Consider the following 13,223-nt stretch of genomic DNA (forward strand, 5'->3'; position numbering starts at 1 on the left):
ACAAAAATTCTCTGTTCTGCAAAATTAGTTGTGTGCTGGTGTCATCATTTATGTACCTGTGTATAAGCACATTGATTAATGGCAATACTGCCTATTATATAGCATTTGTAAGAATGCAGGGTTTGTAATGGCTAAGTCCTTATGACTTTAACTGTAAGTTTGTTCTACTTGGAGGGGATTGGACACTGATCTCAGAGATTAGGAACAATATCTTTTGTTTCCAGTGGAGCATTACAAAAGCACACATGCATTACATCCTGAGTTCTAGAAACAAATAAACTTCATGCCCTGTACCCTTTCATCTGTGCGTTTCCTTGTGGGCCACGTACATTGTCAAAAGCAAACAGTTTCTGAACCTCCCACCCCCGAGCCCATATAATGGTATAAGTCTCCAAACAATGCTTTTTTTTTTATTTAAAAAATAAATGATTAGTCTTTATTTTCAAATGAATTATAAAGTACAAAAAAAAATGATGAAGATGTGGTAGGTTTGTGTGATGAGTTCTTGCAAGTCTTTCTGTTGCTAATCATGCCAGATAATGGAGGTTTTCTCTTATAAACAGCAGACTGGACTGTACATAAATACTCAGGAAATATCATACGGCGCTGCCAAGTGACATAAAAGGAAATCACATCATGGGTCACAGTGTCATCAATAACTTGTTATACAGGGAAACACCAGTAGCAGAAAGGACTCAAATCTCCTCCTCGAGGACTTTTACTGTTCTTTTCCTGCAGCAGTGCTGTTCGCAGAATTTGATTAGTTCCGATGCTACGAAAACGGAAGAGGCCAAACCGGCTAAAAACAGCAGATCTATCGGAGAGGAGAAACAAAACAAAAACAAATACATTTGCTTTCTGTGAATTAAAGAACCATACTTAGTGATTCAAGGATATATTTATGATGATGGTGCCAAAATCTGCTCATTGATAATAAAATCTGGCCCATGTTTATAAAGGGAAACTGTTCCCTAAAAATGTATTGCTACAGGGGTGCTATTGGTTTACAGTGTCTCTAGCACCTATGTGAAAGATAGGGAACTGTTTCAGCAGTTCTTAAGGTGGCCGATTACACAAGCTTTAAGCTGCCAATGGTCTGAGTCAGCAGCTTATATTGCCAATGTATAGGACCCTCAGGCAGGCCTGTCCAACCGATATCTAGCCAAAAATCAGCCAGATGTTGAACAAGTTGATGCAGTCCTTGACCTGACAGCCTGCATCCCATCAGTGTGATCAAGGTGGGCATAGTGGGAAAAGATTTGCCAGGAAAGGTTGGTCAATGAGTAGATTTTTAAGTGTATGGCCTGCTAAAGTCAGTGCCCTGACTGGGGATTTACAAATGGCCGTGCCGAGTGGCCAAAGACCTGAAGTAGCTAACAAGGAATGGCTTAGGAAGAGTCAATGGCAGTTTACTACAAGTTAGAAGACTCTTTTTATAATCAAGAGACATTCTACATTCACATTAGAAAAATACAAAGGGAAAATAAAAATAATGATTTTTGTACAAAACACTATTCACAAACAATAAATGCAAAAGAGAACCTAGTGCTTCAGTAGCTGTTGCACCCAAGTGAACACTGCAGTCTAAGCCTGACCCACACTGTTTACACAAGGAGGGTGCTACCTAATGAGCTCATGTACTCAATTCCAGCAGCACAACCAAACCTCTCTCATCTACTCTCACACGTCACACAAACTGATCAGTAAGGGCAATGATTCTTTACCACATAAGATAATGACCTCAGGCTCAGGCCTTGTCCCATGACAGTGATTTGAATGTGTGCTAGAAATGTAGATGCTTGAATATAAATACAGGAGAACATGGCGTCGCCTTCATGAATCCATGAATAATGACTACAATATATGCAGAGAGTTACTATTAATCATAGTCTTTGTGTATTCTAGTGTTATCCATTAGGTGTGTTACGCAAAGTGAATGCTGTTGATGGCAGATCTGCTGGGAAAATCTACAGATTTATGAAGAAAGTCTTTACACAGTAGCTGTCACTAAACAAATATTAAGAACTACATTGAGTTGTTAAGCCAAAGGTTAGTAAGTTCTATAACCCTTGCTACCTCTCGGAGTGTTGTGCTCACAATCGGCAGGCAAGGGGCTTCTCTAAGCAGCTGAGTGAGGACCTAAAAATAAAGAGACTTTACTTTTGACATAAAAGGAGGCTATAAAGAGATATCTAAATTTGTTCCGCTTGTAGCTTCCAAAGAAACAGAAATGGATTTGAATTGAGCTAAGAACTGAGAGGCCAGAAAAAATCTCTAATGAAACTACTTGTATACTGTATCAGTGCAAAGTTTGAATGGCATGGGAGTAAGGGTGCACTTGTGGCCCTGTAGTGCTTCTTACACTATATCTGCAAGGAAGAGTCAGCACAAGGAAAGCTCACCTGCAATCTCACTACAAAAGCCAAAGTCTAAAAGATGCAACACATAACCCCCTTTAATGTTGCTCCCAGTGGCCTCAAAGTAGGTGTCCATTTTTAACCTTTTTACTGCCAACGACATACCATGTACGTCGTTGCAGTAAAAGGCTTTATCTGCCAATAACATGTGCCCTACGTTGTTTGGCAGATAAAGGTACTCTCTGCTGAAGCGGCATGTGCTTCTGCAGAGAGTTTTTAGCGATGACAGCCCCCTGGGCAACGAGCCAGGGGGCTGTCATGTCGGCCCTGTGACGCGATCGTCGCAGGGCCGACCCCCAAGCAATAGACACGAAGTTATACATCCTATAACTTTAGGAAAGCATTGCGACTTGATAGTTTGGAGTAGACAGATAATTGTGCCTACTCTGTATTCCCCAGAATCTGTTTTTTCCAGAAATGTGTAATTTTCTGGGATAAAACTTCTTTTAGTGAAATTTTTGGCCTTGAAATCTAAAGTATGCAACTTTCTGAAGCAGTGCTTTGGAAATTTGGTAGTGTACTGCTGGGAGTTATTGACCTATACAAGTGAGAAATCTCCATAAAACTATATATATTTGGTATTGGCACGTTCAGGAGACATGGGACTTTCCAAATCAGTTGTATTTTTGTGCATAAAATAATTTTTGTTTCTGGTATGTGTGTTTATATTATAGAAAATATTTTAGACATTTAGAAGCCTATATCTTGTTACAGAATTGGAATAACACAAAAATTCTTCCATATTTTGAAAGCTGAGATTGTCCTGAAAAAAAACGATATATTGTTTTCCTGGGTAAACTAAAAGTACCCCCCGAGGAAAGGCCCCTAAAGTGAAACAGTGCAAAATATTCAAAAACTGTCTGGCAGTACAAGGTCCACTTTGACCAAAACGGCTGGCAGTGAAAGGGTTAAATTTCTGGCTTGGAGGCAAGTTTTGGAGGTACAGAGTTTTACTCTAAGTAAAGCTTCCTGCAGGGTAGCAAACCACATGGGGCTACCAAATAGCCAATCACAGTCCTTATTTGGCATCCCCAAATAACTTTCTTCTTGCTTGTGTGGCTCACCAACACTTTTTACATCTGAATGTGGCTCACATGTAAAAAAGGGTTAGGGGGATCCCTGACTTAAGGCATTGTAAAGTAACTGCAAACCATGAGCACTTTGTACTCTACCTTTTAAGCGTAAATGATTTGCAGCAGGTGTCTGCACTCTGTTTCATTCAGGAGCATTGTATTCATTGGAGAGAGGAGGCACATAGGCGTTACCTTCATGCCCTCTACCCAACTTGTGCATCATTCAGGCATGCAGGGAGGGTGGACACAGGCTGCAATGGGACCCTGTACTTACCAGTTGCCTATTGCAGATGGTTAGTAAGTACAAAGAGGCAAAAAGTATCCTCACACTCAGAAGTAAATAAATAAAAGAATTATGTATTAAATACAAAAGCACATTACAAACTTATGGTTAGCAAGTACAGGACTGGCCTGCGCCCCACTGACAATGTGCTCTGCACCTCACGCTGGACTATTTTTTTTTCTTTTAGACTTTTTACTAAATGGCTCTTTTAGATAACCCAGATGCCTTTTGAAACCGAATTCTGTAGTCTGATGAAACAAAAATGTTAGTATTTAGTTTGATGTAAAGAGTGATAATCTGAGACAATTTGCAGTCAGTCTTTATTTTTTATTACTTGTATTTTTTTTTAACTGAATTGAATCAGCTTTCCAGTATGGAATGTCAGCAGCTATCCAGTTGCTAGGGTTTAAATTACCATAGCAACCAGGCTGTATTTTGAATGAGTGACAGGCATATGAATAGAAGAGGCCTGACTAAAAACATACATAATACAAAATAGGGATGCACCAAATCCGCTGTTTTAGGATCCAGACGAATCCTGAATCCTTTTCAAAAGATTCGGCTGAACACCGAACTGAACCCAAATCCTAATTTGCATATGCAAGGAAGGGTTAAAGAGAACCGTGCACTTCATGTGTGGAGAAAAATGTTCAGCTTCCTTGTTTGTGTGACACTTTTAAGGATTCTGTTCGGCCAGGCCAGAGGCATGGAGTTGGCCAAATTCGAATCCTGCTGAAAAAGGCAGAATCTTGGCCAAATCCTGAACCAAATCCCTAATATAAAGTAACAATAACAATAAAATTGTAGCTTTGGTGAGCAGATGGGGTCAGTGACCCTCATTAGAGTACTGGAAAGAAGCAAAAGATGAAGGCAAATCATTTAAAAACAATAAATAAAAAAATGAAAACCAGTTGAAAAGTTGCTTAGACTAGGCCATTCTATAATACACTAACATTTTACATAGAGGTGGTCTGCCCCCTGTCAATAATTCCCATAAGAACCTTAGCAACTGGTAAGCTTGGATGGGGATACAACATGCCTCAGGGTTGTACAAATAAAGGGAATAATTCATTCTGATAAGCATCAACAGGAAGATAATGTCTCACTACCATTAAAGAAAGTGACACTGACACTGCCTCAATTGTACAAGGCAATGATCCAAAAACACCTCACAATCAACATTAAACAACTCAAGGAGAGAAAGAATTAGGGTTTTAAATGTCCTTATCTGCCTCCAGACTGGAATATGGTTGAATGTATGTGATTAGATCTCAGACATGCACTCATCCCAATGAATTCCTTGTGTTTCTGTCACTTACCTAGTGCATGTAAATTCTGTGTTAGGAAAACTTTCTGTAAGGGAGGGATATAGATCACAGCCATTTGCCCAAGGATTGATCCCAGTACTGAATACCAGAACATACGGTTCTTGAAAAGGCCAATCTCAAATATGGTTTTGTTCTGGAAGATAACAAGCAAGGTGAGACAAGCTGGGGTGCTGTGGCAATGGTTCTATTTGCCCGTGTGTAAGAGGAGATGTACTCACCAGAGAACGACATGCCAGTGCATTGAACATATCAAAAAAAACAAAACAGGTGAAAGTCATTGTTGTGGTCCTTGGTGTAACCTTTCCATCAGGAATCTGCATGTGAGAAAATGACAATGTAAACACTGAAACTTCACCCAAGCTGTATGGCACCCTCCTAGTGTTATTCTTCTCAGACAATGATGCATGGGGAGTTGACAAGAAATCACTAGTGCTGGCTACAAATCTTCCCAAAAATGCCTTGCCATAGCCTAACATTGGGATTGCCACGAGCAAACCATATTACTCACAGTGATCTGTCTTAATCACGGGAAATTGCCTCCTTTCAAAATTTGCTAGGATCTACCCAGATGGTTTTATGGTGGGAAATAACAAGTCTATGGCAAGGCATTTTTGGGCAGATTTGTAGCCAGCAGGAGTATTTTTCTCTGGCTACAAATCTCCCTGTGTGTCATTGCCCTTAACCTTAAATGCAACATTTTGAAAAAGAAAATGTATTTGTTAACAACTGAAAACTTATTGTGTTGTATATTGATGTTAAGGTTGCTTGTAAACAGGATTGCTACTGGGTCACTTGCTATTCTCTGCACTGCTGGTGCTGACTACATGAAATGTTGGACCACTATCCCTATGTTTAAGGCAGCCTAGGTGTAAGTACTACTCTCCTGTGTTTCCCATACACCCTTCCTGTTGGATCCCTACCCTTTCTTTCCCAATTACTTCAATTAAATAATCAATGTTAAAGGGCATGTCACCACAAAAATAAAATAATTAATAAAACATAATTTGAAGCAACTTTGCAATGTGCATTCATTACATATTTGTAATGGTTTTTAAAGGGCATGTAAACAACCACAAAAACATTTAATCAGTGAACTGCCTCTTTTAAATCTTTAAATAACTTCCACTCTGGTTGTTCAAAGGTTAATAGTAAGGTTGCAGCATCCCCTTAATCACTTAGGATTCCTACTCCTCTTCTAACCCACTTGCCCTCTCTTAGGAATGTGCTTTGGCTGTTGGCTACTGAGCATGTTCAGTTCTCCTCAACTCAGGCTTCTAAACACACTCTCCAGTCTAGCAGCAAGTAAAGAGCTGGCACTCGCTGAGTCCATAGATACTCCGCTCTAGCTTTGCACTCTGCTGGAGAAACATGTTTTTTTCTCCTAACCTCCTGTCCTGGGCTCAGCTTAACCATTACAGTGCTGACTCCAAGCATGACTTTTTATCAAAGTAATTTCTGCCTGTGTAAGACTGCATTCTTCATTGCATGAACTTTACAGTGCACATGTGCTGTTTGCAGATGTCAGGGTTGGACTGGGGGGTGAAGGGCCCACTGGGGCTGCTGCCCCAGAGGCCCTGCACCCCCCAAGGTGCCCCCACCGCACCCCCTAACTCCCCCAATAGGGGCCACTGCCTGACGTCCTCACCTGATCGCGCGTAAGTGAAACACATCAGGGGAGGGACACCTGTGGGTGGGCCCCGGCAGCCCAGACCCGACCCCTGGCAGTGCTCCCCCACCACCAGGGGTCGGGTCTGGGCTGGCAGGGTTTTTTCCCGGTGTCCCGGCGGCCCAGTCTGACCCTGGCAGATGTAAATGTAATGGATCATGTGTCAGAGGCAAAATGGCCACCAGGTGAAAGCTGCTATTTGTTTTAGGAATTTGTGATGGTGCTGGCAAACAAAAGGAATATATGCAGTTCAAATGATGTGTTGTGAGTGTGGGGGGGGGGGGGTGATGGTAGCAAAATGTAGAATTTACATGTTTTTAAGTTATTTGTATATGTAATGTGTAATGTGTATTAAAATCAGTGTTTTTCTGTCTTTTTCTATTTTCTGCCCTGGTGTCTCTGACTTTTGAAACAATGTAACAACACAAGCCAGCATATTGAAAGACCTGTCTTGCTGGAGGAGATTGGCTTTTGTTGTTTAAAAAAGTGAGAACCACAAGTTAAGCAAATGCTGCTTTCAATAGCAATTACGTTTACAAATAACTTTCAAAGCATTAAATTCATATTGGAAAGTTGCTTAGAATTATAGTTTCTTTTATTAGGCAAACATTTTTTGGGGGGTTGACATGTCCTTTAATGTCATTATATGAAAATAAATTTAGTGTATAATGACACAGATATTTTGTATTACTTCATTTCTACCTTGAAAAAGCCAAGACTGCAATTCCCACAATCCTTAGCATGCTTTGTGATTACAAGGCCTGAGAAGATGGATAGTAACAGAAGTATGCAAGGCATTATGGGAACTGGAGTCTTGGTTGGAGGAGAGTCCTGATTACAGTTCATTAAGTGACAGCAATTGTTGCCCTGAGTTTTGCCTGTGCCTGGCATTACAAGAATCAGTTTTTAGTGGCACACCATAGTACCCCAAGTTTTTGTCTAGAAAAAAACAAAATCCAACCTCTTTCCAGAAGACAAACAGGGTGCCACTTATGATGATGGTAGCAGAGAGTAAAATCTTCAGTATCAAAGCTCTGCTGAGGATGGCTTCCTTGGCATTACGGGGTGGCTGTTTGATGGCATCTTTATCTACAGGTTCAACGCCCAAACTGTTCAAATTAGAATTGCAGACATTAATCTAACTCCTCGAAACTTAGCCAGATTGACCCCTAAACTTGAATGACAAGTCACACTGATAATGCCTTATAGTAAAAAACTGAATCTCCACCAGTACAGCTTGTCACGAGCAGCTGAAGGGTTAATTTAACAATTAGATCTTTGCTTTTGTTTTTAAACTTGTAGGTGACTGAAATCTAATTGCTATGGGCAAGATCAAATATATATATATATATATATATATATATATATATATATATATATATAATAAATATGCCCCATACATATACAGGGAAATATTTCTTAACATTGGAGACAAACAGAACCTGAGATGTTGCCCATGGCAACCAGTCGGCATTTTGATTTGAACTGTCACCTACAAGTTAGAAAATAAAAGCAAAGACCTAATTGGTTGCTATGGGTAACATCACCGGTGATGTTTGTCTCCAGTGTTAAAAAATACACCCCCCTGCTGTGCTGGCTTTCCTGTACAATCCAGCTCTCTGGGAAATACAGTGCTTCCTTATACTAATACTCCCCTTTTAGTGCCTCCCCTGCCTGCTGTCATTAAAATTTTCTTGTAAAGTATGAATTAAATTATATAAATCTGTTGCCTTCTTTATGAGGGAGTGATCCACTTGAGTTTTACATTACACCTGTTCTATTTCTACATATAGTAAGCATTCATTGAGCTTATGTGTTGTTTCTCCATTTAGATGGTCATGAAAAGAAAACTGTTGTGTAGTGTGTTTACATTTCTATTCAGTCATATCAGTACCTAGCAGGATGGTTACAATGCAGTCAGAGGTGACTTTCTCCAGTCCAAGTCCACCAGCTTGAAACAAAGCCTATAGCTGGCATTATAAATAGGGTGACATACAAATTAAATGTATGTATGTCAAGAAAATGTACAGCTGACAAGATGGCGGCTATATGGGGGGACTATGGCTGGTGGTTTGGTGAGGGGATCACAGTATTAAAGGACAATGTAATGTAAAACCAGTGAGTGCCTCATTAAATACTCACTGGCCTTTATCTACTTCCGGAGTATCCCTTGTGCAATTAAAGCTGGGTGTGTGCACAGTACAGTAGGCTTGCCAAAACCCCTATACTATGCATAGTGTGCCCAGGGCAGCACATAGAACAACTGGGATAGCGTCAGCGTGGTGCTCTAGAACAATGTACCCTGGACTAGTAAAATGTGATGGAAATCATTCTTGTGGTGTCTAATGTATTCTAATGTAATAATTCCCTTCCAGCAACTAAACTATCTATATGTCCTAAGTTTTACCACTGGCAGAGCAACAAGGCAACACTATTCCCAATACCTACTACAACCAGCATTTCCTTCCCCATTTTGTTAACACCAATGGAAATGGTATATCCCCCATAGAGATTTCTCATTATGCATATTCCCAAAACAAACTGCACTGAACTACAAATGACACAAAGCAAAGTCGAAGATATACTGGTGACTAGCTGCACAAGAGGCTGATGTACATATTCTGAGGGGATACAGTTCCCAGTGAAACAACTGCTTGGAGACAGTTCCAGGTACTTAGATATGATTGTGTAGCCAAATCTCAAATTGACACCAAGGCCTAGCCCACTGCAGTTTAGAGGCTGCTAGACATTATTGCTGCTGTCTTATTACCTCTGTGCTGGGGGCCCATCCATTATTATGTTTATCCAAAGAATCTGCATGGCATTCAGAGGGTTTGGTAAATTCATGACTGTTGATAAAGTGATTAAACTCAAGGCTGAAATGCTCCTGCAATGGAAACAGAATGTTTTAGTTACTTCTGGCAATGATGACTATCTTTCGAAAGGAATTTGGTCTGGTCTTTTGCCCAGTTCTCTACAATATGGGACTTGCAGAACAGATAAGCCTGAGATATCAGGGTGGCAGCATGACCTTGCAGTTATTATAATAAAATCAGCCCTGACCAGCTCTAGTGCCAACACAAACACACAACTCCTGCCCACAAATGGCACTGCCATCACATCATTTCCTATCTGGATATAATACCATTGTTTAACACCAGCTTTAGTTCTGTTATTTTCTGCTAAATTGCAGGGTCAAAGTTCACATTTTTATGTATTTTTAAAGTTTGGTGGATTTGTTGTTTCCTTGCTTTACTTTTCAGACCCAGATCTCTGCAAGCAGTAGTGCAATAACGATTACTGATCTTTTTAGATGAAGGGTAATGACCTTGCTAGGGCCTTATGAGACACATGAGGGGTCATCTACTATAATGCCCAGACAGAAGGGCAAAGAGTATTAAGGGGCACAAAAGAATAAGAAATAACATTATACCTGTTGGCTATTGGCACACATAGTAATTGAATAACTGCAAACATGGTAGCACCTCATATACAAGAATGTAGGTTCCCAAGGTTGAAGTATTTATTTATAACCTTAAGCCATAACCAACCGCAATTATCATCCAAATAATAATCGGTGTCCCTCTAATGGATTACAGCCAAAAAACAAATGTTATGAACTATTTTGACCAACTGTACTAAATGGGTTGGACAGAAGATTTTGGACATTAATTAACACAATTCTAGTACACTAGGAGGACAGATGATGCACAATATGAAAGGTTATGATTGACCCATGTGTAGGCTATTAATATATATTTATTTCTATAAGTGCTTGATAGTGGCAAAGTTGCACAGTTTATATAATTTTGTATAGCTATTTTGTGTTATATGTGGGGAAAGGGAATGGGACTGTCATCTCAATCACAATTAATTTTGATGGGACATTATACTTTGATAAATAGGCTACTTTAAAATAGTTTTTTCTTAAATTTGCTAGGTTATCCTTTATTCAACATCTTTAGAAACTGAAAGGTAGAATAAATGTAATATTAAAATCCTCCTAAGTACCTGTGTGCTAGGAGCCGGGTCGGACTGGGGCTTCTGCCACGGGGGCCCCTGCACCCCCAATCGCCCCCTCCGCACAGTTTCAACCACCCCCCACAGGCCCCCACCCGTCCAACCCCCTCTTAAAGTCAGCGCGTCAGGGGAGGTGTTTTCCTGGTGTCCCGGCAGCCCAGTTTGACCCTGGCTAGGAGGCACCCCATCATCTAAAATGACTACTGCAGGCAAATTAGCTGTGTGACATGAATAACATATTACAAAAAGCATTCTCCAGAATTGCTAGAGCGTTTGTCTATGGCATCTTAAAGCAGCCCCTCTGGCATTTGCCAGAATCCACAAAGTGTTAGTCTGGGCCTGATGCAGAACAGAGTAGAAACAATTTCATCCCCACTTACGTGCTTAGCTGGAATCTGACGAAATTCTTAATATTGTAGAATATACCTTTTCCTTCCTCAATGGCATTCCTATAAAAAAAAGATAGGAAACACAGGCTTATTAGCTTTTGTATAGCTAATTGACATTCTTATTAAGTATGAATACAGGATCAAAAGTAGATATTACAGGGGTAAGTTATGACTGCAAGTGCAGTGGGATAGGTGCAATTTCAAAATCAATTATCATTTTCTACCCACAATAGCTTCAAGCTTTCCCTGCTTCAATTGGAATGGGAGGCAGACAAACAGCGTAACTATATGGGGAAAAAGTGAAATCTTGGTAACTTTAAGAGCTCAGTTTGAGTGTTTTTAACCAGAACATCTTCTCTTTCAGACTACAGAGTGGAGCTGAGCATTGTGCAATAACAATGCAGAGAGTGGGAGTGGGGATAGGGTGGCTGTGCATCAGGTCAGTGATGAGGGAATCGCAAAATACATGGTAAATGGGCATTTTTTGCAAAATGCATTGGGAGGGGGGGGTCAATATTTTTTTCTGTTCAAATTTTTCCTTGGTTTTGCAAAAATGCAAAAGCAGCCCTAAAAGTAACAGTTGCTCATTGCATGTATAAATTCCAGGGCTCTATTTTATCTTTGCACACTTTTTTTTGCACCTTTTTGTATACATGTTTTTCGGGTTATGTTTACAAATATGCTTTTTTTACTCTGATATGCCTGTAATATAGGTAAGCTCATGCTAGAGTTTAGTCTATTTGCCAAACTTGGCAGATGTTTTGGTCACAGAGCATAAAGGAAATCAATTATTTCAGTGTAGAGAATAAGAGAGTATTACATCAGACATTTCACATTTACTTAATGTATGTGGCAAGACATATGGTAGCCCAAACTGTAAAGGATGTGCATGCAAACACTGAAACAGAAACAAACAGAGAGAGTGACATATAATTATCCATGGAGTTATATTTCTAGCCCAGATTATACTCACATAATAGTAGAAAAGTCGTCATCTACCAAAATCATATCAGCGGCTTCTTTACTGACGTCTGTTCCTGTTTTACCCATTGCCACACCAATGTCAGCTGATTTCAGTGCCACTGCATCATTTACTCCATCTCCTGTCATTCCCACAATTGCTCCTGTCTTTTGCAAAGCCTGCATTATGTGGGTTTAATGGACACGTAAAGGGAATATGCGATGAGATAAGGTTTATATATATTAGGGTTTTCAAATCCTCAACTGCACTGGAGAGTTGTTTCTAGTGTTTTTTGAGTATACATAGATATATACAGTGGTGTGAAAAACTATTTGCCCCCTTCCTGATTTCTTATTCTTTTGCATGTTTGTCACACAAAATGTTTCTGATCATCAAACACATTTAACTATTAGTCAAAGATAACACAAGTAAACACAAAATGCAGTTTTTAAATGAGGGTTTTTATTATTTAGGGAGAAAAAAAATCCAAACCTACATGGCCCTATGTGAAAAAGTAATTGCCCCCTGAACCTAATAACTGGTTGGGCCACCCTTAGCAGCAATAACTGCAATCAAGCGTTTGCGATAACTTGCTACGAGTCTTTTACAGCACTCTGGAGGAATTTTGGCCCGCTCATCTTTGCAGAATTGTTGTAATTCAGCTTTATTTGAGGGTTTTCTAGCATGAACTGCCTTTTTAAGGTCATGCCACAACATCTCAATAGGATTCAGGTCAGGACTTTGACTAGGCCACTCCAAAGTCTTCATTTTGTTTTTCTTCAGCCATTCAGAGGTGGATTTGCTGGTGTGTTTTGGGTCATTGTCCTGCTGCAGCACCCAAGATCGCTTCAGCTTGAGTTGACGAACAGATGGCCGGACATTCTCCTTCAGGATTTTTTGGTAGACGGTAGAATTCATGGTTCCATCTATCACAGCAAGCCTTCCAGGTCCTGAAGCAGCAAAACAACCCCAGACCATCACACTACCACCACCATATTTTACTGTTGGTATGATGTTCTTTTTCTGAAATGCTGTGTTACTTTTACGCCAGATGTAACGGGACATGCACCTTCCAAAAAGTTCAAC

The 13,223-nt window shown here is 40.1% G+C and overlaps 1 protein-coding gene across 1 annotated transcript in view; it reads right to left on the bottom strand.

Moving 5' to 3' along the window:
- Positions 1 to 402: 402 nt before the first annotated feature.
- Positions 403 to 13,223, bottom strand: part of atp2c2 (ATPase, Ca++ transporting, type 2C, member 2) — a 78,194-nt gene continuing 65,373 nt past the window's right edge. The window contains 7 exon segments of the mRNA NM_001079056.1: positions 403 to 814; positions 5,093 to 5,234; positions 5,320 to 5,415; positions 7,729 to 7,876; positions 9,538 to 9,654; positions 11,168 to 11,236; positions 12,150 to 12,316. Of these exon segments, the coding sequence (NP_001072524.1) occupies positions 696 to 814; positions 5,093 to 5,234; positions 5,320 to 5,415; positions 7,729 to 7,876; positions 9,538 to 9,654; positions 11,168 to 11,236; positions 12,150 to 12,316 (858 nt within the window). The 3' untranslated portion in view covers positions 403 to 695.

Source organism: Xenopus tropicalis, chromosome 4 (assembly GCF_000004195.4).
Source record: "Xenopus tropicalis strain Nigerian chromosome 4, UCB_Xtro_10.0, whole genome shotgun sequence".
In the NCBI taxonomy this organism is placed as follows: domain Eukaryota; kingdom Metazoa; phylum Chordata; class Amphibia; order Anura; family Pipidae; genus Xenopus; species Xenopus tropicalis.